The 23,808-nt window shown below is 40.8% G+C and overlaps 1 protein-coding gene across 2 annotated transcripts in view; it reads right to left on the bottom strand.

The window, feature by feature from the left end:
* Positions 1-291: 291 nt before the first annotated feature.
* The window catches only part of LOC139621275 (multiple PDZ domain protein), a 43,994-nt gene continuing 20,477 nt past the window's right edge, over positions 292-23,808 (bottom strand). Inside the window, exons 20-49 of one of the 2 annotated variants that reach the window (XM_071477577.1) lie at positions 23,340-23,684; positions 22,825-22,936; positions 22,001-22,199; positions 20,936-20,977; positions 19,528-19,635; positions 18,930-19,010; positions 18,618-18,795; positions 18,328-18,438; positions 14,710-14,772; positions 14,373-14,444; positions 13,388-13,568; positions 12,129-12,325; positions 11,898-11,989; positions 10,974-11,052; positions 10,519-10,587; positions 9,668-9,763; positions 9,509-9,583; positions 9,169-9,364; positions 8,878-9,023; positions 8,115-8,198; positions 6,780-6,973; positions 6,364-6,378; positions 4,312-4,459; positions 4,142-4,228; positions 3,923-4,019; positions 3,618-3,781; positions 2,742-2,846; positions 2,317-2,411; positions 1,964-2,087; positions 292-1,857 (exon numbers count right to left, since the gene is read on the bottom strand). In XM_071477577.1, the coding sequence (XP_071333678.1) occupies positions 1,711-1,857; positions 1,964-2,087; positions 2,317-2,411; positions 2,742-2,846; positions 3,618-3,781; positions 3,923-4,019; positions 4,142-4,228; positions 4,312-4,459; positions 6,364-6,378; positions 6,780-6,973; positions 8,115-8,198; positions 8,878-9,023; positions 9,169-9,364; positions 9,509-9,583; positions 9,668-9,763; positions 10,519-10,587; positions 10,974-11,052; positions 11,898-11,989; positions 12,129-12,325; positions 13,388-13,568; positions 14,373-14,444; positions 14,710-14,772; positions 18,328-18,438; positions 18,618-18,795; positions 18,930-19,010; positions 19,528-19,635; positions 20,936-20,977; positions 22,001-22,199; positions 22,825-22,936; positions 23,340-23,684 (3,702 nt within the window). In that variant the 3' untranslated portion in view covers positions 292-1,710. Of the gene's footprint in view, positions 1,858-1,963; positions 2,088-2,316; positions 2,418-2,741; positions 2,847-3,617; positions 3,782-3,922; positions 4,020-4,141; positions 4,229-4,311; positions 4,460-6,363; positions 6,379-6,779; positions 6,974-8,114; positions 8,199-8,877; positions 9,024-9,168; positions 9,365-9,508; positions 9,584-9,667; positions 9,764-10,518; positions 10,588-10,973; positions 11,053-11,897; positions 11,990-12,128; positions 12,326-13,387; positions 13,569-14,372; positions 14,445-14,709; positions 14,773-18,327; positions 18,439-18,617; positions 18,796-18,929; positions 19,011-19,527; positions 19,636-20,935; positions 20,978-22,000; positions 22,200-22,824; positions 22,937-23,339; positions 23,685-23,808 lie in introns of both variants that reach the window. The other variant, XM_071477578.1, reaches the window with a different exon arrangement.

The raw sequence follows: 23,808 nt of genomic DNA, 5'->3' as shown, positions 1-23,808 counted from the left end.
AGATAAAAGATTATCTCAGTGATGTACAGCAGATGTGATGTAAACAGTACAATAACCCCTGTATTCAGTAAGGAGCTGTTAGATTGACTGAGACCTGGTGCACTTGTAAAGTTGCCCTGTATTTCACATTACTCAATGACAACAATTCATTTAACAACATTATGTGGTTATATTTAAGTTTAGTTATTGGGGGGTTTGATGGGCTACTTTTCTTATCGATGGCATGTGTTTTAACTCACATCAACTCATTAACGGCAAAGTAGAAGACAATGCAATAGGAAAACACACTGATTGAATCCAAAGGTCACTTTTATTTAATTCAGTGTGAATAAATTCAATACTGTCACTCAGACAGTACTAGAGCCACATTTAAGGTGATAAGACAGAGAACAGACAACTCTCTCTGACACTAGACCACACAACAAATGCATAAGGACTTCAGGAACTACACACTGGGTGGTTTTGGGGAAACAATAAGGTTGAAATGAGCTCAGGCCCATTCAATAATCCATCTGACACAAAGAACCACTTGTTCATTCCAACCTAAATAACAATTCATCACTTTTCTGTGCACTTTCATTAAGTGAACATGAATTAATACTTACAAAATCCAAGTACTGTGACACAATACCTTACATATCAGCTTTAGCAGCACTATATTTCCGTGAGTAGGTCACACAAACACACCCACTCATTCACAATTCCTCGTCTAGTGTGTACTAAAAACACACTTAAAGGATTTCACATCTTTCCCTTCAGAAATGTGTTAACGCACAGTGTATTTACAACACCAGACATCTCTTTTGCTAATACAACAATGACTTCATCACATAACACCAGTTACAGCAGCATCGGCCTTTGAGGAAATTCAAAGTTTGCTGAATTGCCAACAGCAGTGCAATGTAAAAGAGAAATAATGCTGTTATCAGCTAATATAGTCATTAGCTAATTCTGCTATTCGGATAATTGCCTTCAGGGTATTTTCATGCTGTTTGAATTTAGTGGGAGGGCACCACTATAAGTAGACCTCAGACTGTAAAAAAACCTGGAAAAATAGGCCTCTTCTCTGCAGAAATACTCATATTGCTTAAATGTGTTCTCTGCTCCTAAAATTAATGATCTTCCAATCCAAGTATCTCAATACAGTAAAGGGGAAAATACTAACCACAGAGTCCAGTGAATATTTCACTCCAGAGCCATGGACTGTGGCTAACACTATTTACAACATCTTTGAGATTCATTTAACAACTGATTAAAATCTTAACTCTATGGTGAACACTTTGTGAATTCATGCAGATCATCTACTGTCTATTTTACTTAGTTTTATTTTAGGAGCAATTTTGGGTGATAGAAATTTGTATTACGACATACTGTAATAATGTAAGTCTACTTGTCGTGGGCTGAAATGGATCACAGTGTTCAAAGCTACATTGTGTAATCAGTATGTTGTTGTTCATATTTCAGTTAGCATACTTTCACAGATGAACATCTGGTGATTGTAACACAATCACCTCGTTGTGAAATATTGCTGATGTGAGCTGCGAGACATGAGACTACACCTGCACTCTGTGTTGCTCCTTTTAAGTTTCAGTCTTCGCAGGTGTGGATTAACTTTTGGTGTAATTAGGAGTGTAGGAAGAGTAGTGATGATAGTGTGTGTGTGTGTGTGTGTGTGTGTGTGTGTGTTTGTGAGTGTTTGCACAGGTGTGTCTATGACAGCACAGTGAGTGTGACAGTTCCTTTGGTCCTTTTCAGGATGCCAACAGCTTCTTCATGAGTGACCCCCTCCAGAGTTTGCCCATTAACCGCCATTATCTGGTCTCCTCGTTTCAGACGCCCGTCCTCCGCTGCTGCTCCCTAAACACACACACGCACACACACACCCCGTGACATAGGATTTTGCTGAATAACACACAGTCTGTCAGTTCTGCAAAGATAAATAGTTGCATCTTGCTCCACTTACCTTTCCGAAAACAGTTTTAACATATATAGGCAAGTCTCCATGGGGGCTGCCGTACCCTCCCACTATACTGAAACCTAATCCGTCTGGTCCTCTCTCAAGAGTGATGGTCTTATACTGAGGTGGGCTGATGGAAAGACAGACACTCCCTAGCATTATTAAAAGTGTCAAAATAAAAAGAAAAATACTGCAACACCGTCATCCCTGATATCAGAATATTATGGTTTTGATTTGAAAAGTTTAGGTGCATGAAGAATTCAACATGTTGTAACATTTAAAAGCCAGCATGTCAGGGATACAGATGAACAGCATAGGGGTACGATGGATGTTACGACACATCAAAATGCAGTTCATACCCGAGGTCATCCTGGAAAATGCAGCTGGGTGTGAGACCCCCAGCTGCCTCATCCTGAGAGGGACCCGTCACGGTTGTGTCACCACCTGCAACCACCTGCAGGTGCATGGACAAACACACAAACAGCAACACACTGTTATGGTATGGCCGACTTGATTTACTGACAAGATAAAGACTGATAGGATGGTGGTAGTGCTGGATGAGCAAGACAGGTTTTATTGTACTTCAAAGTGTGCCGCTGGTAACCTTCGACTGCTCTTCCCAGATGAAAACTGTGTACACAGATAAAATAAAGTATACAGGACAAGTTGAGCTGCAGATTATCTGACTGTGTCTGCTGTGCCTGTGGGTTTTATCTAATAAGAACAGAAAGGGTGAGAGAAAGTATGTGTGTGTGTGTGTGTGTGTGTGTGCATTCAGAGAGACCTGCAGCTGTATTGTGCCTGTGGCATTCTTGAGCAGAGTGACTGCCTGTGAGTGGCTCATGCCTTCAGCAGAAGTTCCGCAGATACTGACAATTCGGTCCCCGATCTGGAAAAGTGAAAGTTTAGTACACATGAGGAAAACAATGTGGCATGTTCTGCAGTGGAGCTGGATTTTAGCCTTTTTGGGGGAAAATTGTGAAACTGCAGATGCGGCTTGCTGCTTAGATTTTCTTTGCTCTGCTCTGTTTGGCTCCATGTTTGCACCACCACGATCATATTGCTAAAAAATGTTAAAAACAATTAAAGTGGTTTTTCTATGGCTTCAGTGTTACTTCTAAAAGTTTGACAAACTCTGAACAATAATAGGATATGAAACATTTGCTAATGCTGTTTGAAAATTTAATTCACCACGCCATACAAATGCAAAACCATGCTTGTGTTCAGATGAGTACTTTCATTATGTAGTGTCCTCATCTCTCATTCTGGCTGAAAAGATAGAAGAAGCATGAATATACTATTCAAGATCTCCCCCTATTCATTTCAATGAGCCCTTCTGTAGGCTTAATGATCTGAATGCAGGAGTGGGAGATTTATGATCCATGTTTGCAACAGCTATTGTCCTTCTCCAGTCCTGCGTCACACAGAGCTACAATTGTTAGTTTGTCTGTCGTTTAACTGCAAAGTTCACTGCTACAGGCTGTAGGCTCTTGACCTTTGGGAGGGTCTGAGATTCACCAACAGACTAAAGTGAGTGGGAATGAATTGCTGTAAGTAATTGACAATCCCACACAAGAATTTCTGGTATGTGATTTTTTACTGCTTAAATCTGCTCAAAGCCAAATAAAAAAGTTTGGAGAGAGAGGCATTTGTCTCATACCTTGAGGTTCTGGGTCTGAGCAGCCAGGCCAACAGGATTCATCATGGCGATGAAGATGGGTATATCACCCAGAGGGCTGCCCACACCGCCTGCTATACTGATACCCAGAGAATCATTGGGACCTTTAGTGAACTCCACTGTTCTGGTGTCCTGATGCTCTGGAGCTGGGAAAAAGTCCAAGTAAAAACAAACACATGGTTAGAACAGACTGTTGCACATTCATACATTTCGTTTTTTAATTGGATGACTTACTCATGGATCAATATCCGCATGTTATTTCATGGCTGCAAACTCAGGATACTTACATTCCTGACTCAGACTCAGTTTGTCAGGGTCACTGGGAAGGTTTCCAGAGTCTGAACACAACTGAGAGGCAGCCTTGGAACTGCCTGTTTCACTTTTCTGAAACAAAGGCATTCAGAGCTGTTACTCTCTTTTTCTGTTGTTTTCAAGGATTACATAAGAGTGTTTTCCATTCTACATTGAACTTATCCTTGGTAGATGTTAAATGAGTGATAAATTACCTGACTACTTTGAGACAGCCTTCTCTCAGAGTGGAAGGGGCCAGCTTTAAATCTGCCCACTTCCATTTTTATAGGCCCCACGCAGCACTACAACACAAAGTGCCACATTACTTTTCATTTAGTTTCCCAGCACAGCAGATGTTTTATTATTCACAGCAGGGTAGATGTACCTTTAGTAGTGCAGCCACGGCCTCCTGAGTGGCTGACCTGACGTCCTCGCCGTTGACTGACAGGATCTGATCGCCCTGCGTCAGTCGGCCGTCAGTGTCCACCAAACCTCCTCTCACAATATCAGACACAAACACTCCTGTGTCATTCCTTGTGGGAAAGTCGGAAAGAAAAAGACATGACAATGAGATAACACATCTGTTACTGTATGCGCCTCTATGCCAACTCTACTACTTGACTTAATTGTGTCATTCTCTGGAGTTCTGAGTTTGAAAGAGTAATTGATGATACAGCAATTGATGCAGCACATTTTTCCAATGGACCTCTGCACAAGTATGAGCTTTTTGGGAAACCACAGACAAAAAGCTGGTAAAGTGGAATATTTAATACCAAAGAGTGCCGCCACCCGAAACTGTGACCACGATAAATGTGTTTTCCATCTTGGTTCCTGTGTTTGCTTTGAACATTTTGCAGCCAGACACAAGTGAGAGGCTATTGTATATTATTTTGGGCTTTTAGGAGTGGTATGTTTTGGGGCTTGACTGCCGCTTGCTTGTCCCACCTTAGCACCATGTACGCTTTAAAGCTTTGACCAAATTTTGGTTTTGAGGCTGTACTATCTGACAACATGGCAGATTCTGGCAAATCTAAATCTAAGCTTCATAATATCCTTTCACACAGAAGTTTTGAGTTGAAAACACAGTTTGTCTATGTTTAGCTACAGTCACAGGTCAACATCATCAAGATCTTTGCTTGCACTGAGCACAGACCTCTGGAATATTAACTGGACTTGAGAGAAGATGATGAATCCTTGGCCTACGTCTTTTTCCAGGCGCACAGCTCTCCTGCAGACTTTGCATATCTTAGGTACCAGTCCCCACGTGATCAGGTCTAACAAAATCAGAAGCTGTGAAGCGAAGCAACTCGATCCCACTCAGTCCACAGTGCCAGAGATACTTGGCTGTCACAGCTCCTCACCACTAAGTGCTAGCTTGCGCTTTCCATTTTAGCAGAGGGCTTTAGGTTGTCTGTTATCTTTCTGGTTTTCCATCCTATTGAGCATTTCAGTTGTTTCTTTCCACTTGTGTAGCAAAAAAAGCTGTGAGAGGGAAACGATTACATCTACATTAAAAGTTGATCTGCCTACTGATGCTCAACTGCTGCCCAACTGTGGCCCAACTTGGGCCTTACGAGGACCCAAATATATTGATTACAAGCATTTACACACTTGAACAAATCCAGAGTCTGCAGACAGACAGGTGTAAAACCACACAAAGATACAAATACATACACATAATCACTAGTTCATGTGCATGTGTGGCCTTTGTAAGCCGTTCCTGCAGCTTATCCTGAGGGTGAGATCAATCATCACACTCCATGCACCGGGCAGCAGCAGACTGCCAGCCTGTGGACCAGCAGGCCTTTTCCCACATGCGCCTCAGCCCATAAATTCTCCACCAGAATAAAAGCCTGAGCTGATTTTATGTGTAAAACAATTTGCCAGCTCACGTCCTGGTAAGACTTCTGTAAATCTCCCTCCACAACTCTAGTGGGAACATAAAGAGCAACATTCCTATACAAAGTGAACATGTGGTTACAAGCTTGTCTGTGGCAGTACACTGGTGCCACTGAAAATGACCGGAACACAAACTAGTTCTGGTGAGGTGCTGAATCACTTTTCATTTCTGTGATGTTTAACATGTCTACAATCCAGCCAGGCAGGTAAATACTCATTCAACCATAAAACAGGATTTAGAGGCTGGTTAAGTGTGATGTGTTCCAGTTAGCTAGGAGGATTCTGGACTTTCTTCTGCTATGCTGTTCTTATTTTTGTCTTTCACAGTCATGTGGGAAAAAGGACACTTTCAGAATCTGTATGTAAATATTGATAACTAAGTCTAGTTATGTTGAGGGTTCCATGAGTGGAAATGTCTAAAGATAGTAAAAAACAAATACAAGGTAGCACCTCTGACTACATATGATTTTGTATGTATTAAGTCTATTTACTTTCTCTACACTATATTTAAATGTAAGGGGTTTTAATAATGGGTTACCTCTGATCCCGTGATCTGCATTAAAGAAGAAAAACAGTGCAATTACTATGTTGACGCTTACACTACTAGGTAGTTATGCTCATTACATAACCTTTACCAGTCTATACCTCATTCTTATTTATAGTTGTAGCCTGGCTGATGTTCAATTACTAGTTTCCTTTTTTACACAATAATTACCAGAAATTATGAAAGCAATGTATTAAATCTATTTGAAAAGTAAGGCTGGCTACTTTATAGTATTTTAAAGGGTTAACGAAATTCATAATTTAACAAAATAAAGCAAGCTCTTCATTAAAAAAAGTACCTCTTCAACTATTTTCGTATGTAAAGCTTATCAAGCATTATAATAAATCTTCTGCTGCATACAAGTGCATACTACGCATGAAGCAGTAACGCTTATAATCAATCTCTCTCACCTCCTCCCTACAATGCTGAGGCCCAGGCCCTGGCCAGGCTTCTTATGCAGCTCCACAGTGAATGAGTCCCACAGGTCTTCCTCCTTGTACTGGGCCTCATCCCTGTAGACAGTCAGCCGGACCCTCTGCGGCGTCTGCCGCAGCACATTGATAGCTTCATCATGACTGGCTACACGCAGGTCGATACCATTCACCTGTGACAAGACAAACACTTACATGTTTGTGTGCTCCAGCAATAGGTGACGTTCTTCCAACTAAAAGCTGCCGATTTAAGGTTTCATTTTAAATTCATGAATACAAAATTGCTGGAGCACATTTCCATTTTTGGGCATTCAGCAAAGTAGCAAATCCTATTCTTCTGTTCCTGATATAAAGTGAAAGCAGCAGAGAACTATGAAATGTGCTAACAGCCTAATATAATGCTAAAACAGAATTTTCCTATAACCACCGAGGTCACATTTCTTCTGTAGAAACCCAAACTGCTGACATATCTGGACACTGATTCATAATATTCAAACCACAGGGTGATGTTAGAACACTTGAGTTTAACTTAAGGGAAGCAGCCTTGCCACCAAACTGTGAGAAGCATAGCTCGTCAGTTCAGGGACCCGTGTCCAGCTTTTTTTCGTTTTACCACATTAAACAGGGGAAATACCCCATTAGCTTTCGCCATGGACATGCAAAGGATTTTTCCCATAGTAGCTAATGGCATCGCCGTGAAGCGGGAAACTGCTTTTTTCACTTTTCCTCTCTGACCCTGTTTTCTAAACACAACTGCTTGGCTTGGGGACAGAAATGAATAGTAGAGGGTAATTAAGTCATAAGAATGTGTGTATGTGTGCATGCATGCATGTGCAGCTTTCAGTTCAGGTCTGATTGAGCTACCATAACGCAACTCCTGAGCTCCACCCCTGCCCTCCCTCTGTGACAAAGCATGAGGTCAAATAGAGGGCAAATCCAAGTTGAGCCGGGATACTTAACTTGTCAATCCTCATAATACATACAGGATTCATATGAGAGGTTACTTCCTCCTGACTTTTTACTCATAATCACTTCACTCTTAAGTATACTGACTCACTAACAGCCAACTGCCAGGAGATTTTTTTGTCGCCAAATAATGATATCGCTTACATCTGAGATATATATCAGCTCGTTTATCACACATTTTTGTAGAATCAAACTACTTGATCCTTGACTGAACTCTGAAACCCAAGCTTTCATGTTGAAACTCCTCAGGCTGCCACATCTCTTATTGAAACATGTAATGCCCTTTTTTTCTTTCCTTTTTTTTTCTGTATCTAGGTCATATGTGATGCTTATTATGACACACCACACCTCTAGGATTTGGTCTCCTGCCCAGAGCCTTCCATCTTTGGAGGCTGCCCCTTCCTCATAAACTTCATGGATAATGATGGCCCCCTGGAGAGAAAGAGAGAAAAGAGCAAATAAATATCAGGACAAGGAGACAAATGTGAAGAGTAATAGTTTGCTTAAAGGAAATGAGAGATTGTACCACGTTGGACAAAGAGAGTGATTTTTAAAATAATGTGCATGTGTGACTTTCTTTCGTATTTGACAGCAGACAGACATTATTTTGCATTCTCAGTGTGCATGTTGCTGACTTCCAGAGTGTTTTCTCTGCGTTCCAGTGTGAGTGTCATTTGGGGTTCAGAGGTTACATTCCAGGGCTGGATATTGTCTGCTGTGGCCGGGGCCAGACAAAGAGCTGCTCCCCCAAGCCTGACTGAGCAGACAAAATAGATGGGCTGAGGAAAGGATGGCAGGAGGAGGAGGAGGATGGCTGTGACAACATCATTTCCTACATTCCTGAGCCTCCACAGCTATTTCAAACCTAAGTTATACCAAAGATTCAAAGTGGGATTGGCATTGTGGGAGGGAACCAACAAAGTACAGTCACACAACTTCTAAATACTTCCATATTTACAGCAAATACTTGCTTAATTAACAATATTTTTCTTGTTACTCGACTCCAAAGATGCCTCTGGTGACTATCTACTACTAACAGATCGGAGTAGCTCTTTAGTTAAGCAATACAGCCTCATTAGCGGATTTGTTTTCATATTGTTTTGTCTCCTACCAGCAGGGTGTCACAGCCTCCCACGATGCTGAGACCCAGGCCTGTGCGGCCCTTGGAGATATCGATGGTGGTCTCACAGCCAGGGATGATGGGACAGGTCGCTGGGTCAGAGGCCAAAGTGGAGGGGGTGGAGGAGCGACTCAGGCCTAAAATAGAGCAAGCAAAATTCAAGAGATTTGGAAAGGAAAAACTGTGCCACCCATTCAGTTTGTAAGCAGGAAATCAAACGTATATCAGTGTTTGTTCATTAAAAGCAAGTCAAGCAAATGTTGTAATTGTAAGGTGACTCACTAGTGACTGCTTCTGCCTCTGCTGGGCTCAGCATAGCTGTGGCAGCGCTAGGCATGCTGGGAAGGCTGGCGAGGACTCCATCTGAGTAACCCCCATCCTGGTAGGTTGACTGGGGAGAGGAGAAGGAGGAGGAGGTCTCATTTGTAGAGAAGGTTAGCTTCACTGGACCTTTGGCTTTTGTCAGTAGAGAATTGACCTAAAACACAGCACAGTTACTAATCAGACCCCTTATTCAGAATTATTATACCACCACCTACAGGGAATGTATTTCATCTCTCGCATGAGGAAACATCCTGTAAACTAATCCAATGTTTTTAAAGATAGTAAAAGATAATGACACCTTTTCCACACTGTACCCCAGCACGGATTCACCATTCACAGCTAGGAGTTTGTCTCCTGGTTTCATGCAGCCCTCCTGCAGGGAGCAGATCAGTTCTTTGATTAGCAAAGCAAAATCAACTGCATTATGTACACGAGCCATTCATTGTTTGCTACATACTTTGCCTGTATGTCCTTTTACTTCAGATATACTCTGAATTTCAACTCCACTCTCAGTGTTTCCCTCCACAAATGCGATGCCGAGTCCTCCGTCCTCCTATTGGAGGAAAACAGCATTAGTGCAAGGCAGGCGCTAAATAACAGACAGAGCTGCACCAGCTACTGAAAACAAGCATTTACTGATGACTATTATCTCCTGAAAGATAATTAGCCTGATCTTTTGTTCCTTGAGAGGATTTGGTGGGAGTGTGTGCATCATGTCAGTGAGCTGCCCAGATGCTGCTGCGTCTACACCATATGGATGGTTCCAGACAGGGGGGCTCCCATCCAGATGCTTTAGCTCTTCCAGTAAAATTTTCTCTCTCTCGTTATGTGTCACTCTCTGTTCCTCTATATTTAGTCCTTTTTACCTGAATCACAAATAGCTTGTGTTTCCAAAGACCTCTTGTGGTGTCTCGCCATGCAGATATGTTCAATTTTGAGACATCCCCCTGGTGAAACCTCTCCTGCCACCTGAATGCGCTGGGGGTGAAAGGAACCTCAGATAATAATAACCACAAGGCGTAATAGCTGTTCCTTTTCTTTTATTTCTCCCATTCACTGATTGTTTTGTTTATTCACCCTTTTATTTGATGATGTTCTGTCTCTTTTCTCTGTGTTGGCAGCTTGTCAGACTCGACTGCTCCTGTGTGCTCCCTCTCTGTCTTTCTGCCATACCCCACTGAATTTTTTGTGAACATCTCCCTCATTATTGCACTGCTTCCAAGACTTTCACTCTATTATTGACTTTAGTTTCGTATCTCGAAGGGACAGGGTTGTCTTGTGTGTGTAGGGGGGTCCAGTGTATCTCACCTTCAGCTTTATGATATGATGGACATATTTTGAAGCATCGGCATCACCATTAGCAGCAGCAGTTTCTAGCTGTAAGGAAGCATAAGGCAGTTGGTATAGTATGAAGTAAATAAGTGGAGCTTGTGTGTGTGTCTGTTGGCTGGCGGGAGTGCAGGACTGTGAATCTCTACACTACTGATTGTGGTTTTTGGGTGTCTTGGGAGTTACACACAGGCACGGGAAGTTGGGACCACACAAAGTGACTTTTGGGAGCAAACATACATGAAAACAATTCACGAGCTTGGCACAGGCAATGAAAATGTTATAAGGGTAGAGTTTAAATAGCAACAGTGGTTATTGTGTGAGTTTCATAGTTTGTATGCAGCTGGAATTTTAGTCTGTAACATCCCCATGAGTTGGTCTGTTTGAGCATGTGTTTTTGTGGGTTACGTATGTGGCCATAGGCAGAGTTGTACCTCAGTGTGGGGCTCCACTGTGTCTCCCTCGTGTTCTCTCACAGGTCCCACAGCCATCTGGTTCAGCGCCTCAGTGTTCCTGTTTTAAAGAGTCATAATTCACGTAAATCGTCGCTCCTCTGCTTCGTGACAGCGGAGCCATGATTTACGTGCACTGATCACAGTGTCTCTTTCAGGGGGTCAGGAAAGGGATGTGAGTTAAGTGGGAGGTTAAGTAGTGTGATCTGGCAAAGACTGTGGAAGAGAGTCATGGGTCAAACGTGTCTGAGTCTGAGCTGATATGTCAGTGGAAATGTTACATACTAACTGTATACAGTATGAACTATATGCTTTTCTATATAATATGCTGTAAATGATGCAGTAACTTCAACTGCAACCTTAAAATGCCACAACAAATTACACTTTTTAAAGATCTAAATGTTTTTCCATTTTAACACTTGGTGTTCACCATTTAAAATCTTACTTAACTTGTGGGAGAATAATGTCCATAAACAATACTCTCAAAAACTAAGGTTGTTAAAAAGGCAGATTTACTTTTTTTTCCAGTTGTCACACTATATATTGGGTGAATCACTGTAACAAAGTCAAGTGTCATCATGGCAATATTTAAAAAGAGTAAATTACTAGAAAAACAGTGTTGGGTTAATGATTTCAAGCTCATAAATAGTTCGATTTTTTCATACAGCTATACAGCAGCAGAAAGCTGCAAATAACTACTGAATATTTAGTGCATTCTGTCGACTTCAAGTACTGTCTTGTGTTGAATTACAATAGGTCCCTCTACTGGATTTTAAATAGCATTACAATAGACTTGAACTTGCTCAGGTTGTTATTATAAGTATTTTCTAGCAGTAAAATGTAGTAGCAGTTGCCATGGAAATGTGTTCATTGATGCTTTAATATGAAGAGCGAGTGTTTTTATACCTGACAAAGATGATTTTGACTTTGGATGGAGAGCTCTTGATTATGGAGGATGCATTCTGGTGACTGTGACCATAAAGGACCTGTCCATTGATCTAACACAATAAACAAAATGCTCAGTAACATGCACTTCATCACCAAGAGTAAACATGTGATGATACAAAAAGGAAAACAACAGAAAAGCATTGACAAATTGACTGATCAATTCAGAAATACAATCAATACACAGCTCACCTCCAGCAGCTCATCCCCAACAATCATACGCCCGTCTCTGCCGGCTGCCCCGTTGGGGTCTATTCCCACCACAAACACACTCATGCGAGAGCGGTCCCTGTTCCCCGCCAGGCTGAGGCCCAAGCCTGTCTTGCCTTTCTCCAGCTCGATCATGTGTAGGACACCTGGGAGGCTGCCATAGCGCTGGATTATGTTCTCTGAAAGAGGCAGATGAAGTCGTGGCAGACAGATGTAAGCTGACAATTCTGCAAATCATGCCAGGTTTATCTTGATCCTGGGGTCCCATATCAATTCATGTCACGTTGCTTATAAAAGGGGCAGGTGTCTGTAAGATGCACGGTCACGGAAAGTAAATTATAAAAAGTTTTAAATGTCAGACTCCTGATTTCATTTTTGCCTCAATCTCACCTTCTATTTTTTTTTTTGTCTCAGTCTTGTCTCTATTGTTCTCCCTCACGTCCCCTCTCTTTCTCTCTCCACCTCTCCTGTCTCTGTTATGTTAGATAGCTGTTCAGACCAATGGGCTCCTGTTGTTCTGGGCTCCCTGCCACTGTTGAACCATCAGTCCTGTACTAATCTCCACAACTCACCTCCCTGGACCCAACCTCATCAATCTTATCCCCACAGGACGGGCTCTGTCTCTCCCTAACACACACAAATACACACACACACACACACACACACACATAGATATAGTCCTACGTGCTTGAAGGCTGAAAGTATGTCCTTCATGCTTGTTGCCTGGGTTGAATATGACCTGTTCTCCTTGTATCAGAGTTCATCCTACAGCTGACATCACGGCGTCTGCAGGATGCTAATAGTTTAATTGGGGCATTGAATCCTTCAGGTTTTGCTGAGATACAACCACATAAAGCATGTGAGTCTGTGCATTTTTATTGCAGACTGGCTCGATTTATGAGCAGGCAAGACAAACATGTAACTTGGGGGGCCTCTAGTGGCAATTATGTGACAATGCATGTGACCACAAGAAAATAATATCCCCTCTGTCGCCTTTAACTAATTCTATTTAGGTGAAATGTCCAGGAGCTTAAAGTCAAAGACTGGTCACAGGTCAGATTCACGTGTTTGTATCATATCTATTGTACATATATGAAGCACTATGAAGTCTGGTTAACTTATGATTAGCCAGTGTTAAATTAAACAAACCAAAGACAAAAATATAACAAAATGCACATTTTTACTGTCATATCTAGCCGAATATATAACTGCACCCTTAGATTTACAGAAAGTGAACTCACTCCAGTTGTATCCAAACTCATCCTCCACCTCCTCCTCCTCTTCGTTCTCCTCCTCTGCCTCAGCAGGTCTGCCAGGAATCTCTGTCAGAGTGTCTGTATCAGTCTCTCCCACATGAGGCACCACTGGCAGGGGGAGGACAGAGCTGGTGGGAGATGCCTTCGCTGCTTCACGCTTCGCCGGCTGTCACGCCGCAGATGGAGTTGGAAAATAGTTTATTAGTGAAAAGCACAGAGAAAGAGCGGATTTCGCTCGGCAATTAAGTTTGAATCAACTTGATGTGAGGTTTAAAGAGATAGGATGGCACATGAGAGCTGTTGATGTAATCAACAGAGGCCATATGCTTGGTTTGCATTAACAGCTTCATCACTTTGAGCAGAGCATGTTAGTTTCTGGTTGAGAAATAATTTAAAGTTATGTCATGTGGTTCCATATAGATGCCAGAGGCTAAAAATCAGAAGTAGGCTAATCAGCCTGTTTCAGCTTCAGCTGCAAATTATGATAAAATTCAACTTACTGTGTCAAAAAATACTCAATTTAATTACTTCAATATAAGTGATGTAATTATTCATAATCAAAATATTCACCCATCAGAGTTTCATAACAGACTTACCTGAAAAACAAGAGCAACATAATCACACTTTTGATGACTACAATGTTTAAAAATATAAATCATGTTCATAATTGAGTTGTGATACCAAGCCAAAAGTCTTTAATTTGCAATCATCCACCATTCACTTCAGTTTTGATTCAGCTATTTTTTTTCACGAAAAGTGAGAAAAAACAGAAGACAAAAGATGTTCTGATTTCACAAAAATGCACAAAGGAATTCAGACAGACAGAGGAGAGGTTAGGACATGTACGAGTGTATGCATGAACAGCATGTTAGATAATCCAAGACATGACCTGTGTCATGGTATATCAACAGATCTGCACAAGCATACACGGAAAGGAAAAGTGGAAAGCACAACACAGAGACCCACAAACCTTAAACGGGGTAGGAGTGAAAGGGTTAGTTGGGGAGAGGCGGAGGAAAAGTCTACTGTGACTGTCACCCTCCTACAGAGAAGAGACAAAGGGCAACAACTTTAGAAGACTACACATATACAGACGTGACATACATATGCCGGTGTTGCGTTTCACAATATCTCGAGTTCATGGTGAAAAGTTGAGCTGAACGACTCGTCTTGATTTGATACACTGTCATATTTCGAGCCTGGTTCTTGCTGAAGTGAGCAACACTTTATGATCGTTGACTGTGAAACAACAACAAATACAGAACACTGGTACAAGCTGTCAGTGCAGGGACACTGAAAATACTAACCTTGTCCTTGTTGTCCCTTTTTACAGCTGCAGCCCTCTCCTCACTGGAGTCTGTCATCGATGACTGTTGTGCACAAGATGACATGAAGGTAAATCACTGTACTCTTGATCAGACTGTCACGATAACAAACCTCTAATTACATTCAGTCACATACGTATGAAGAGCAAATTCATAATATTCACTTCAATGTCATCACATAGTGAAAGATGCTGCATACGGCAAAACAGTAATCCCATAAATATTAATGAGTTCATACAAAGTGGGAAGTCTTCTGAGCGACTAAATGCAGCATATGCTCTGATGAAAACCCATCTGTTTATAAATGTTACTACTGAAGAAAAGACCACATTTCTTAAACGCAGAAAAAACTCTGCTTGTTTCCTTTAGCTAACTTGAAGCTTGGCAACATCAGAGTGAGAACGGAAGCACGCGCATGCACACACACACACACACACACACACACGCACACACACACACACACACACACACACACACACACACACACTGAACCATGCCAGAACATTGATGTGTTGAGTGAAAAAGCTTGCCCAGCACCATGTCTATCCAAGCTTGACCATTACAGCCCATTGATCGAGCTTAAAAAGGTTTTGCGAGAAATTCTGGCATTCTGAAAAAAAAGATCCCACAGTTTACACTTCTTCACATAATAGCAGCACTTGTGTCGGCTGCCTACTGTCTCATCAAGTTGTCGTCTTTACATTAGCAGTGAAACACAATGTTTCAGGGATAGTCAGGAAAGAAACTGTTCCTTCACAGCCAGTGACAGAAGGAAAATAACTTGCACTTACAGTAAAAGCCTCTACCATGATTTTAGTTCTTGTCTGGTGCAACATAGGAGCGCAGGAAACCATATAATGTATAAATAATGGAAAACATATGCTAACAGATGAAGAAAAAGCATAGGTTCAGAAACATATAAACATGCAAGCACACACATAAACAGAAGCAGAAATAAGCCAGAAAGTTTAGTTGAGTTTTATAATAATTTTCCTTTCAGAAAGCAGAGGCATTAAAAAAAGTTTGTATTTGGAACAATTTAGACCCATTTAATGGGACTGATGGCTGTTTTGATACTGATGTGTTCTGATGTGTTGACCTACATGCAGACTGAAACCAAATTATTTGTAATATTTACAGCAAAGCTACACACACACTCACACACACACACACACACACACACATTTTCATTCAATTCTTCAACCATGGACAGAAGCTCATTGGTAACACAAGTCATAGCAGTACAGGTCAAGTGAAAGACACACCCATACACAAGCAGGCAGACACAGACGTGGGGTAGCTTTCTAACCTGAGGGAGGGCAGGTGCTAAGTAGGTTTGATTAGTGCAGCAAAGGCTCGACCCGCGGTGGCTACTTAGCTGCGGAAAGGGCAGGGGTGGCTTCGAAAAGCAACAGACAGGATCAACAAGCTGACAACATGACGAATATTTAATGTGATGGCTGAGACAAAATTGAATCGGAGGCCATGAAGGAGAAAGAAAAAAAAAGCGGGAAGTGTATGGAGGACAAAAGCACCTCCGGTTTTATTTAAATGAGGAACCATTAAAGCAAAAGGTTTCCTTCAGGAGAGCAGTTTCCTCTACATCAAAAAAGAGAAAGAAATCAGAGTAAAGCCTCTTTCTCTGAAATAGTTTAACAAAATGTTTCATAGAGTCCTCCAGGCTACCTAGAGATTATTCACTGCTTACAAAAGAATGACTTAAAACTTAAAGGGAAATAGAAAGTATATGCTATTATGCTCTCTAGGTGCCCCCCCGTGGCTGCATTTAAAAACGGCATTACTGACCTGCCTCTAGCACTTAGAGATATCATCCAATCAGAGCGATATTTTTCACTATTCAGTCTATTTCAGAGGATGATGACTGATGAATTTCAGAGGAGCTGCAACTCAATATCAGTGACTTTATAGTAAATGGGAAAGATGTCGTCCTCAGTAGCAATAAAATTTCAATAACCCCTGTGGTTATATTGCATTAGTAATCTAGTCTGCGTGTGTATTGGATGTCTGCGTTACACACCTTAAGCGTAGAGGTTTTCTAAAATACTCCCAATTGCCAGTGACAAAATAGATTTTACCACTTGCTGACCTTTTTGATTAAAAAATAAATCATTGTGGGTCAAGTTACTGTTACCATTTAAGATCATTCTGTGGTAGAAAATAGAATAGGATCTCTGGATATCAAAATAAGCCTGCAGTTCTTTTTCTCCCACAAGGAAACTCCAATTCTGGTTTGTCAGTCTTATGTGTATATCAAAGATGCAGTTAAACAGAAAGGCTACCAGTGTGAAAAACAGAAAGAAAAAAGAGGCAGGAGAGATAATGCAACACAGATTAAGTGTAATGGATGGCTGATGCAACAGAAAGAAGAGAGACAAAAAGAGAAAGACAGATTACCTGACATGTGCGATGTGGCATGCATGTGAAAGCAGTGGTGTGTTTCTCTACAGCGGTCGATGGAGCTGGGCTATATACTGACTCAGGCTGAGAGAGCAGTGTGGAGGAACAAAGATGCAGGTTTGAACTTGAAGCAACTCATAATGCAGTGCAACTGTAGTTACAAAAATTAAATATTAAAGGGGCTGTTTGTAAGTTTTCTCTGCCACTGAACGTGGTTTCTTGCCAGGAGTGGGTGGTGGTGATTGTTGCTTGACAAGAGTTTCGGCCATTGTTATATTAAGGCAAGAGGTTATAGCAGCAGTACTTCTTCAGGGCAGATTGGAGGGTACAGTGAGTCACTATCAGAAAGTGACGAGACAGGCTGGGGCGAGCTGGTTAGCATGCTAAGAGTTAATACCGGCATTGTTTTCCACGTCTGGAAACAGCTGTTGGTGAGGAAACAAATGAAGTTTGATGCTGAACTCACAACATTTCTTCTAGATCTGTAACTTAACAGCTGTTAATGCTAATGTTGGCTATGTAGCAATAGCAAAATTTACAAATAGCTCCTTTAGCCTATTGTTGGACCTTTTTGTACAGAATAGCTTCCTATTGTAATAAACGATTAAAAAATACTTTTTAGTCACCACAGTTTAACATATGATTCTGTATAAGCTTCCCTCTTTGTGTCCTTCTGCTTGTGCTACATGACATTATGAGTTGCTGCAAGGCTTAATGAGTAACCAGAATGTTAAGGAAGGCATGTGGGAATATCTCACAGATAACAATGCATGAAAAGTGAGTGACTATGAAGAGATCTAACACTGGAGCCAAGCCAGTAGAGGCCCCAGCAGGAAACTACTTAGTCATGCTTTTAAAGCCTGAGGGCACTTTCAAACAACAAACAATATTGTTGATACGGTGATTTTCAAGTGAGTGTTGTACTTTGGTTAAAACTTATTAATATATTTAACATGCTGTGCAGGGTTTGTTGTCGCTGTTGCAAAAGCAAACCAGAACCAGATACTAAAGGGGTTGTACATTTTAGTTTTCGAAAGTGCCCTTAATGGCCTGTGCAGATACACTTTTACTTGAGGTCGAAAAAAAAAAAAAAAAATAAAAAAAGGGTACAGAATGATGAAATTGCGACCTTTAGATTATGAGGGGGTTAGCAATTGGTTTGACAGTATTATACAGACTTACCCTGGGCCTGTGAATAATACTCTGGACCAAAAAAGAGACAGGGTTGCCTGCCCTGCGTATGGCCTCCACTGCCTCCTCATGACTTGCATCTCTTAGGTCTGCACCATCCACCTGACAAAGAGATGGCAGAGAAAAAGAGTTGGGCAGCTAACTGAAACCTCACCACCACATATGTTTTTGAGGATTTTTAACATCTTGTGATTGATTGAAAACCCCCAAAAAATGGGCTCCTAAAGAAACCTCAGGATTACTTATGATGCACCCATAGTCTGTAAATTGAATTCCTTTACCTCTACAATCCTGTCTCCAGTCTTCAGGGTCCCGTTCTGTCCAGCAGGACTGTCCGCCAGGATGTGTTTGATAAAAATTCCTCTCATCACCTCTCCATTATTCAGGCGGCTGCCCATCCCTCGGCCTCCGACGATACTGATGCCCAGGGACTTGCCCGGTTCTCTGAACAACTCCACTCTTGGGAAGGTACCAGTATCAACATGCTAGATTTTTAACCTCTATGCTTTGACTCCGGCATTGATTTAATTCTGCAAAGTGTGTCATGGATGCACAAAAGCACAAAAGCTTAGATACAATGTTTAAGTACTCACTTTCTAGGTTGGTTCCAGTTGCTGTAAGAAGCACTTTCCTCTCCCTCTCCATCTTCACGCTCCGGGAGGTTAGGAATATCTCTAAATAGATCATAATGGGGAAAAATAAGTTTGATGAAATTTAATTTAAAAAATGTATTAATGCAAAGGTTCATTAAACCTCTAGGGGAAAAAAACAAACAACATGTTATGTTAGGTAATATGAGTTAAAGGTAGATTGTGGAGTTTTTGATCACTAGGAATGAGTCCCATTTTTGTTTATTTCACGTCATTCCATTGATTGACAGGAAGTAGTGGTTACACACAAGGAGGTGTAGTAATGCCCAAACAAAGGCAAGAAAGAAGAGGACCGCTAGCTAGCTAATATGCATGTTTGCATGATTAAAAAATTGTCTTTCCATTGTTTTTTGATAAAGGAAATACATTCAATATGTTTGTGAAGCTTCATTAATACAAACAATGTGTTTTGGTGCAAAGCCCTAATGTAAATGTGACTTCAGTTTGTTTACAGTAAATCTCAACAGAGCAGCTTTAAATGTATCTGGTTAACAGTTTAATTACATGAGAAAAGTTATTATAGTAGAGTGCGAGAACATACTTTGGTGCTGGAACTGGGACTGGAGCTGCATTGGAGAAGACATCATCTTTAGCCTGCTCTAGGCTGGCCTTGTACTCCTCCAGATACTCTGCTGGAACATATGTAATGCTGGAGACACACACGCACACACATAAGCACAGACACACACATACACGCATATGAGTTAAACTAAAACCAAACAATTTTGCTTTTTCCATTTTTAGAAACTCAATTACCCACCTTAGTGGCAATTAAGCCCCTGCCCTCTCACTGAACTTGCATGGTAATTTACCAAAAGTAGAGAACCGACAGTCAACTACAAACTGGTATCAACGCATTAAACCTCCTTTTTCATTAAACAAAATACATCTTTTAAATCTGCTCATTTACATTCACAGGCTTGTTTTTCTCCACTCAATATGATTTAACTCACAAAACCGCAGTAACACTGAACCCAGCCTGTTTCTCAGCAAATCCTTTGTCCCTATCAACAGCCCAAGGTGAGATTTCAATGAATTATATATCGGCTCCTGACATCTGACTGTTCAAAACAGATGTTTACCTTCATAAATGTCTGAGCAAATTATGTCTTCTATCACCTATTGTGTGATGAACATGTGACAAATTTGAAGGGCATGTATTATTAATTCATGAGTGAGTTACTAATTCATGCTAAGAAATGAACCAAAAGCTAGCTGACAAAATCTGACTCCCACTTAGAGCCCCATTTCTAAACAATTCAGAGTTGATTCTGAAGGTCACATTAACACATTTGAGTGACAGATCTTCAACAGATGGGTTGATTTGGTTTTTTAAACATGCCGATATATGGACAGAGAGGAAAATGAATCCCAGTGAAATTAAATGAAATGAGTCGGTTCATTAAGGACATCACAACATGCAGCAAAAGACATGGCAGAGCTTCAAAACCAATGATTACTGTAAAAACAGTGAGTTTAAAATGTGGTTATCAATGGTGTCCATTATGTTAGTCATAGGAAGGAAAGAAATGATGTTAAGCAGCAAGTTAAGCACAATGAGAAAATGATGCAGTCAGTCAAGATTTATCCAGATATTATTTTGACTTTGTGTGTTAAGTTTTGTTGCCACAAGACAAATTTTAAATATATGCTGGTTAATGTTCGAGTGCACTTCCACATCACGATAAAAATGTTAATAAATGCCCCTGAATGACATTAAAAACAGCGTCTTCATCAACTGAATTCCACATTTACGGTAAGTATTGTTGTTTTCACTATTTTTACCCTGAATCACTGAATAGAACTGACTTCCTAATTCTGTGTCTGGATAAAACTTTTTAACAGACTGCAATGAAGCCTGGCAGCAGATGGACAGAGTGAGACGAAGGGAAACCAAGATGGCAGCACCTTGCAGAAACACCGCAAGTGTGGAAGTTAGTCATACTCACACATAAAATGGGCACAGATCGTCCTCAGGTGAACAAGCAGATCTAGAATGTGAAGAGTTGGCTTTTATGCACCAAAGCTAAAAAACTGCCAAGTTTAGTTCAGCAAGCAGAACTTGTACAATACCACACCCAATTTACCTCGAAAAAGGATAGGAGGAATGGTAACCTCTCAATGCGTCATGTGGCTTTTGCATTTATAAGGGAGTGCAAGTAATAGAATTAACATTTGCCTGTTTATCTGTCTATATTCACATTTTTAAAAAAGCAACATATTAAGCTACAACTCTACCACCTTTTTTACATCACCCAGTTCATGTGAGTAACAAGGTACCTACAGATACAATACATACATTACAAATGTCAACATGTATTGCTTATAGGATTTGTAGAGAAGCAATCCTGATGTAATTGAGGTTGGAACTTGAGGTACAATACGAAATTACTTGAAAAAAATATACCAAACATTGCTACATTCTGTTGTTGTACCACCAGCAATTTTTCAACAGCAAAGAATAACAATCACAAGACCTTGGTATTGTGACCACAGCACTTTTTAGATACCAAGAGAGAATCAAAAATCAGACACACAGATTGCACAAATGCCAGATTCTTGTTCTCAGATTTCTTATTGCAAGTGCAAACCTTTACATTAAAATAACACCTGTAATGTACTAAAGAAGGCATTATGAAAATGTACCATTCATAGAAATATCAGTGAACTATGATTAATTCAGACCAGACAATCAAACTAATGTTAAAACTCCAACAAATTAAACCCTAATGGGAAAACTCATTCTTCAGTTTCTGATATGACAATACTATACTCAGCATTAAGCATTAAATTAAATATATACATTTGAGAACCATGGCATATTTTGGTTGAACATGAATAAACGGTATTTTCAGCCTAGTATCAGAAAACATCATTTTGGTATTGGTACTGAAATTGTTGTATTATGGTGACACTGTTATCAGACAAATTCAGCAAATACCTATCCCTAGTTACTTTTGCAGAGTTTCAGGAAAAAGCATGTGTACAGCTGCTCTCTATTAACAGTCTCTTACCCCATGTCTGGTGCAATGAGAGAGTGTCTTCGCAACATGGCACGAGCCTGGGCGTTGGTCAGGTTGGCAGTTGGCTCTCCGTTAATGGCCAGGATGAGGTCGCCAACACCAAGACGTCCATCGCGGCTGATTGACCCTCCGTGGATTATACTGCGGATCAGCATCCCCAAACCATCTTTCATGGCACTCACAGTCATGCCTTTAAGGGAGGTCATAAGTAACTGTTACACCCCAACCAAATTAAAAAAATTATTTTCTTTATCGAGTTGGAGACAGTGTGGTTGAAGCCTTAAACGAAACTCCCAAATGTAACAGCACTGTATACGGGAGTTAATTTGCAAAAAATCATACCATTAGTGTGGTTTATTTAAGAGTGGATTTGAATTATTTTTTGTAAAAAAGGAAATAAATCCCAAACATATTATGGAGACGATTTAAATCAACTACCAAAAAAAGGCCTTCAAAGGGTACTAAAAAGCAAAAAGGGATACTGTTTTCAACGAGGCACTGAGGATTTTAAAAACTGTCTTCATAACACCTATTTGTTTTAGAAGTGAAAACTTAATATTCTCTGAACCAGTCGCAGCCCCATGGGCAGGTTTTGAAATGCAAATACCCAGTATAGCAATGGAATTACCCTTTCAGACTGGAAAACAGCCAAAAATAATTTTGCTTCAAATCTGGCATTCATGAAACGCAACACAAAAGTAAAGGCCAAAAACGCCTTTCAGTGCCACAACCTCATTTACACTTCTGTGAGGGATAAGGAGAAAAGGATTTGAAAAGAACAAATAAAAGAAGAATGTGAAGAAATTATCACAAACCAAGGCTGGAGTTGCCCTTGACAACTGTGATAGTCCTTTCAAAATTGCTCCCTGAGGTCAACGCTGCCTTGTCACCGTCTTCTGCTGATTCTTTCACACCAGCTTCCTCGTCCTTGAGGGTGATAATTCAACACAGTTATTCATTAAAGTAAATGAAAATATTAGCGTGGATTCCAGACAAAGCACACGTCTCTGGAGAAAAAGCAGGTGCGATGAACTGTCTGTGGAAATGAATATAAAACAAATAAGCTTGAAAGTTTGTTTATCTAATATTTGGTAAGAGTCTCACATTAGACTGGGGAGAGGTTAGATGTTACCTTGAAAAATTCCACTTCTGACAGTATGATTATTTTGTAGCTCTTATAAGACACCTTGACGGATCTTTGATGTTCACCACACGCTAATCATTAAAACTCACCCATCAGTTATGTAGAATATTCATTTCTCATCTTCTTTTTTCAAGATTTACTGACTCATTATATGTTACATGCTTGGTAGTTAGACAGATTATTTACCTTCATCAAAATCTTTATATCTCCAATATCTCCAAAAGAGATGGGTGGGTCCTTCTGGTAGTGAAGGCACTCCACGGGTTCCTCCTGTACATTAGATCTGTTTGCTTTTTCAGCAAACGGGCTGTATGAGTTCGAGGACTCCACTGATTCTTCTTTGGCCGAGGGCTGAGCCAGGTACTGATCAGAACTGCTTAGTATGGCATTAAAAGCCGGGACATGACCTCTCAAACTTGGAGGAGTGAAACAGGCCGACTTCTCTGGTGAGAACATTTGAGTGTTGTCTCTGAGGCAGGACGGTGTTGTGAAGCGGGGATGCTCATCCAACAAGTCCAGGCGAGCTGTCAGCTGGGGTAAAACATAGCATAGCAGCTGAATGAACGTTCCCCTCTGTTAGTTAGACAATTGCCCAACAGGGGGGATTCATCTAGCTCAGTCACCATCCTGCCCTCCTCGTAATGAGCCATAGAAA

Source organism: Trachinotus anak, unplaced genomic scaffold (assembly GCF_046630095.1).
Source record: "Trachinotus anak isolate AG129_WGS33_773 ecotype Australia unplaced genomic scaffold, CSIRO_AGI_Tana_v1 ptg000005l, whole genome shotgun sequence".
Taxonomy (NCBI): Eukaryota; Metazoa; Chordata; class Actinopteri; order Carangiformes; family Carangidae; genus Trachinotus; species Trachinotus anak.
Note: the sequence above shows the minus strand (reverse complement) of the source record. Positions and strands in the feature narration are given on the sequence as shown.